General features: G+C 52.4%; 1 protein-coding gene across 1 annotated transcript; it reads left to right on the top strand.

The window, feature by feature from the left end:
• The first annotated feature begins 1,166 nt into the window (after positions 1 to 1,166).
• On the top strand, positions 1,167 to 6,005 carry ALDH1B1 (aldehyde dehydrogenase 1 family member B1). Its single transcript, XM_003805111.5, has 2 exons — positions 1,167 to 1,359; positions 4,293 to 6,005. The coding sequence occupies exon 2, from the start codon at positions 4,302 to 4,304 to the stop codon at positions 5,853 to 5,855; it is 1,554 nt and encodes a 517-aa protein (XP_003805159.1). The 5' UTR covers positions 1,167 to 1,359; positions 4,293 to 4,301; the 3' UTR covers positions 5,856 to 6,005.
• The last annotated feature ends 359 nt before the right edge of the window (positions 6,006 to 6,364 follow it).

Raw genomic sequence — 6,364 nt, 5'->3', positions numbered from 1 at the left:
CTCGTGCCTGTCTGAGGCTACTTCAGACACCCTCCTGCAGCCTCCATTCAAAGAGCAGGAAGCCAGGTCAAGGAGTGGCTACAGCCACAGCGGCCAGTCCACAGCCAGGAAGCTGGAGAAGGGACAAGGAATGCTGCCGCAGAACATCTCCCATTTCTGCTATCCTGCTAGTGCCACCCTACAGGGGCAGGACAATACCCTCCAATGCGTGCCCGCCTTCCACATCCGGCAGAGTACTACTAATTGGCAGCACCTAGTCCACATCCAGAACTCTAACTGCAAATGAGGCTGGGAAACATGGCGGTTAGCTTTTGGACCTCCCTAGCCAGAAGGAAGGTGCAGCGAGGGTGGAGCGAGTGAGATGCATGTTCAGTGGTCCATCTTGGCAACCTTTATAGCAACAAAATGGAGACAATTAAATGTCCAACAGTTTACCCCTACAACAGAATTCTATGCCACCTTGGAGAGGATGATGTCATCTGTAATTAGTGATAGGAGAAAACTTCAAAATACAGCGCTAAGTTTTAAAATTTTTTTTAAAGCAGCACAACAGAGGTTACTATATGATTTTATGTTTATTAAAATAATTTTGAAAGATGCAGAGGAAACAATACTAGCAGGACGAACACCGTAATAATGGCTACCGTAGGTGAAGAGATTACAGGTGATATTTTTCTTCTTTTTTCATCCTTTCCTGTGTTTTCCAAGCTTTCTACACTGTGCATACATTCTTTTTGTCCTTAGGACAAAAATGTACTTTGAAAAATGCCCAAATATAAAATCTTCTTGAAGGAGCTGAAGAAAGGAGCAGTGAAAGTGGAGGACAGAAATTAGTGAATCCTGGACAAAAAAAGTGAGGGAGAGGCAAGGCAGAGAAGGGGTTAAGGGGAGTCTCAAGGATGGCAGTCGATTAAGCAGCGTCTTGCAGCGGGGAGAAATGCAAAGTGTAGTTGGGGTTCGGTCTCCGAAAACTTTGCTGTGTGACCTGGGGAAGCCCCTGCCCCTCTCTGGGTATCTCTGTTTCCGCTCCCAAACCAGTGCCTTAGGACCCTAGATCTGAGCAACGTGGACACTGGGCTTGCGGAGACCCGAGGGAGGGAGCGATGAAGCGGTGCGGGCTGCCGGGGGTAGAGGGGCGGGGACCGGGAAAGACCGGGCTGGGCGAGGGAGGAGCGGCCTTGGCCGGCGACAGGACGTAGGCAGCGCCCTAGGCGCAGGCGGAGCCTCATTGGCCGCTGAGCCCCGGGCTGCGCGGAGGCGGGACCTGCGGCCAGCCCTGGGCGGCCATCTGGACAGAGCTGGGAGGGCCGGAACCAGAACCCAAGCGTGATCCTGAACCGGAGCCCGAGACTGCTGCAGGTAACTAACGCTGGTCTCCCCTCGGCTCCCCCGGGAAGCCGCAGCTCCTGGCTCCGCGTGGGGGCTTTCCTCTCTGGGCCGCGGCGTCCGCATCTGGGGGCTGGCCTTTCCGCCGTTGCACTGTAGGACTCTCGCCACGTCCCCTAATCCCATCCCCCGCCTCTGGGTGACGCTACAGGAGCCCCGAGGACACAGACGCCCCCAGACCTTACCACGTTAGCTCGACCTCAACACTCCTGCCCACTCGGCCCACTTCAACAGAGGGCCCCTGACCATAGCCCAGAGGCTTGGACAAGCCCAAAGGTTGCACCCTTTCCCCCGAAGAAGGGGTGAGGTGGGCGCCGCTGCAGTTCCCGCGGATAGAGAAGGTCCGGTCCTTCCCGCTGTGGGTGAACTGTAAAAAATTGCCCGTATTCAGGAGGATATGCAAAGCTAGGTTTGTGGAAATCTGGGGTGAGGCTCCTATACTTTCTTGCTGTGTGTCCTCGGTGAGTCCCTGAACCTCTCTGATGCCCAGCCTTCTTCCAGAATGGGGGTCATCATCAACCCTGACCACCCAGGGACTGCAGAGAGGCTTGGCAAATTTCCCGTGAGAAGACGGCCTGCAAACTGTAAAGCATGATGCTCTGTGAGCTGTGATCTTCCTATCAGCAAGTGGAGGCCCCAGCAAGAACCCCATATAGGCCCCAAGAGTAGGAACGGCCTTGGTGTGGCTGCAAAGGTTTGCCAGCCTTGGCCTATGACCACCTCTCCTGACTGCTTCATCCCTCCAAACCTTACCCCATGGATTGGTGACTCCCCTTTCCCTTACCTCCTTTTGGTCTCCTCACCCTCAGAGCCAGGCCTGTTGGTGGCAAGGGGGCTGTGTCCCAGCATATGGCAAAGTCCTGAGCTAAATGGAACCCTGGGCACCCCTGGCAGATCTGCTGACTCAGCTTCCCCCTGTGGGATATGATGAGGTTTCTCTTCAAATAATCTGATCAATCTTTTATTCTTTAATTCTTAGTATCCCCACCTTTTTTTTTTTTTTTTCATTTTTTTCCTTTTTGCCTTTGTTAGATGCCCAGGCACGCCACAGTACCAAGCGTTATCAGTACCAGCTCACATTCCTTTGCTTATTTGGAAAGAAGACTAACTTTCTAGCTCATTACAGACACCCCTTCCCCTTTCTCTCCACTTTCTTTTACGTGCCCACTCTATCTAAAATAAATCAAATGTTTAGCCAACCGGGATTAGTTTAGATTGTACGACCTGACCCCAGCCAATGGGGAAGGGGCACAGGGGCAGGACTTGCATCAGGAATAAAGGCTCTCGTGCCCCTTTGTTCAGGTGTGCTCTCATGGCAACTGGCCAAGGAGGCATCCCTCTGCGCAGAAGTAAAATTGCTTTGCTAAGAATCCTGTGTTCGAGTGTTCAATTTCCTTAGGATTTTGAGCATTATTCCTAACACCCGCAAGGGGAAGGGAAACTTTCTTGGTCAGCATTGATTATTATTATTATTTTTAGATACAGTCTTGCTCTGTTACCCAGGCTGGAGTGCAGTGGCACAATCATGGCTCACTGCAGCCTCAACCTCCTGGGCTCAGGTGATTGCCCCCACCTCAGCCTCCCAAGCAGCTAGAACTACAGGCATGCACCACTATGCTCGGCAAATTTATTTTTATTTTTTTGTAGAGACACGGTTCTTGCTATGTGCTCAGGCTGGTCTCAAACTCCTGGCCTCAAGCAATCCTTCCACTTCGGCCTACCAAAGCGTTACCAGCGTAAGCCACCACGCCCATCACATTGATTTTTATGGGGCCGGGGACCTACATGGAGTCTTGCTTTCCTGATTTTTTTGTTCCTCTCCCTGCCCAGGGGTGGAGGGTGAGAGGCTGAGGGTGAAGGGACAGGCAGGTGCAATTCCATTTTACTGCTGGGCGGAGCAAAACTCATGAGACATCAAAGGCAGAGAGATTCAAATGCTGACTGAAGAATAACTGCTTCAACTAATCTGGGAACATTACACTCTGTTTAATTTTCATTTAATATGTATTATATGCCGTTTAAGTTTTATAACAGTAGTTGTTTTAACGAAGTCTACACTCTTCAGAGTTGTAGCTTTTCTTCTCAGCTGCCTCCTGACTTGCAGCACCTCTGGGAAAGCTGAAAAGGGATGCTGAGACCTGTGGTTGGGGGATGCTGGGCTAGGTCAATTTCTGGGGCACGGCCAGTTCTGATGTCCTGAGTGGAGCTTGCCAGAGTTTTTATATGCAAGACATCATTCAACATAACCCCATGAGGCATTTCACATATGGGGGAACTGAGGCACAGAGGTGAAATGAAGCAAGTCCCTCTCAGAGAACAACCATCTCCAAGTCCCTTTGATTTCTACTCAAGTCTTAGGTCAATTCTTAGACAGCCTTTGTGGCGATTTCAGTGTTTCCTCAGTGTATCATTCAGTACTGTGTGTTGAGCCGCTGCTCTGTAGCAGGCATACCTCTAGGCTCGGGGACATAGCAGTGAATGGAACAGAAAAATAAGTTCCTGTGCTCATGGAGCTTGCATTTTATTGGGGGGAGACAGACAAACATATAAGCCTGTAAAGATAGTATTTGGGATGTGAGATAGAGAAGGAGTAAAGCAGGGTAGGGGGGATAGAGAGTGTTGGGGTGGGAAGGGTTGCAATTTTTTAAAGGATGGGCAGAGAAGGCCTTGCTGAGACAGTGGCTTTTGAGACCCAGCAGAGGTGAGGGAGTGAGCTGAGGATAGGCGGGACGTGATGGAGTTGGCCCAGAGAGTTCATCAGGGCCCTCACAGCTCTTACAGTCTGTGTTTTTAGAGGTGACAGTCCTTTATGCTGGAATCTTGAAATGTTTGAGCTGGTGGGCCCTTGGGTACCGCCACCTGCCTTCTCCCACCTGTTCACCCTGGTTTCTTTTGTCCCTCTCCAGAGTGTCAGCATGCTGCGCTTCCTGGCACCCCGGCTGCTTAGCCTCCAGGGCAGGACCGCCCACTACTCCTCGGCAGCAGCCCTCCCAAGCCCCATTCTGAACCCAGACATCCCCTACAACCAGCTGTTCATCAACAATGAATGGCAAGATGCAGTCAGCAAGAAGACCTTCCCGACGGTCAACCCTACCACCGGGGAGGTCATCGGGCACGTGGCTGAAGGTGACCGGGCTGATGTGGATCGGGCCGTGAAAGCAGCCCGGGAAGCCTTCCGCCTGGGGTCCCCATGGCGCCGGATGGATGCCTCTGAGCGGGGCCGGCTGCTGAACCGCCTGGCAGACCTAGTGGAGCGGGATCGAGTCTACTTGGCCTCACTCGAGACCTTGGACAATGGGAAGCCTTTCCAAGAGTCTTACGCCTTGGACTTGGATGAGGTCATCAAGGTGTATCGGTACTTTGCTGGCTGGGCTGACAAGTGGCATGGCAAGACCATCCCCATGGATGGCCAGCATTTCTGCTTCACCCGGCATGAGCCCGTTGGTGTCTGTGGCCAGATCATCCCGTGGAACTTCCCCTTGGTCATGCAGGGTTGGAAACTTGCCCCAGCACTCGCCACAGGCAACACTGTGGTTATGAAGGTGGCAGAGCAGACCCCCCTCTCTGCCCTGTATTTGGCCTCCCTCATCAAGGAGGCAGGCTTTCCCCCTGGGGTGGTGAACATCATCACGGGCTATGGCCCAACAGCAGGTGCAGCCATCGCCCAGCACATGGATGTTGACAAAGTTGCCTTCACCGGTTCCACCGAGGTGGGCCACCTGATCCAGAAAGCAGCTGGCGATTCCAACCTCAAGAGAGTCACCCTGGAGCTGGGTGGTAAGAGCCCCAGCATCGTGCTGGCCGATGCTGACATGGAGCATGCCGTGGAGCAGTGCCACGAAGCCCTGTTCTTCAACATGGGCCAGTGCTGCTGTGCTGGCTCCCGGACCTTCGTGGAAGAATCCATCTACAATGAGTTTCTCGAGAGAACCGTGGAGAAAGCAAAGCAGAGGAAAGTGGGGAACCCCTTTGAGCTGGACACCCAGCAGGGGCCTCAGGTGGACAAGGAGCAGTTTGAACGAGTCCTAGGCTACATCCAGCTTGGCCAGAAGGAGGGCGCAAAACTCCTCTGTGGCGGAGAGCGTTTCGGGGAGCGTGGTTTCTTCATCAAGCCTACTGTCTTTGGTGGCGTGCAGGATGACATGAGAATTGCCAAAGAGGAGATCTTTGGGCCTGTGCAGCCCCTGTTCAAGTTCAAGAAGATTGAGGAGGTGATTGAGAGGGCCAACAACACCAGGTATGGCCTGGCTGCGGCTGTGTTCACCCGGGATCTGGACAAGGCCATGTACTTCACCCAGGCACTCCAGGCCGGGACCGTGTGGGTAAACACCTACAACATCGTCACCTGCCATACGCCATTTGGAGGGTTTAAGGAATCTGGAAACGGGAGGGAGCTGGGTGAGGATGGGCTTAAGGCCTACACAGAGGTAAAGACGGTCACCATCAAGGTTCCTCAGAAGAACTCGTAAGAGCAGCTGTCAGGGAGGCCCAGTCACAGTCCAGCAATTCCACAACCACCTTGACCAATGCTTGCCAAACTGTTTTAAAGCCAAGAACACCCTTTCTTTGTTCCAAATTAACTCTTAGAAGAAACCCCACAAATAAAGCAATTCAATCAAGGCTGTTCTATTTAAATCAGAGATGGGGACCAGGCTCAGAGTTTTACCTATCTAACCCCCAACCACAGCCCCCCTTGGTGGCCCATGAGTTGCTTCCATGAAATCTTAGGAGTCTCTGGAAGACAGATTAAAAACCAGTGATCTGTAATTTGTAGCTCTTCCTGCTGATCCAAGGACTTTCCCATGGGTGCGCTTGATGGTTTAGTGGATCGACTCAACTCAGAACGCAAGCTTGGAAAGTGTTAGGGGTTTTGAACTAGGTGGATACTAAATCTCAGCCCCACTCTTCATTGGCTTAACCTAAAAACCAGAGGTGCTTTTCCTTGTCTGTGTGCCAGTTGCTGGCTGTTTTAGTTGCT

Source organism: Pan paniscus, chromosome 11 (genome assembly GCF_029289425.2).
Source record: "Pan paniscus chromosome 11, NHGRI_mPanPan1-v2.0_pri, whole genome shotgun sequence".
Lineage (NCBI taxonomy): Eukaryota > Metazoa > Chordata > Mammalia > Primates > Hominidae > Pan > Pan paniscus.
Note: the sequence above shows the minus strand (reverse complement) of the source record. Positions and strands in the feature narration are given on the sequence as shown.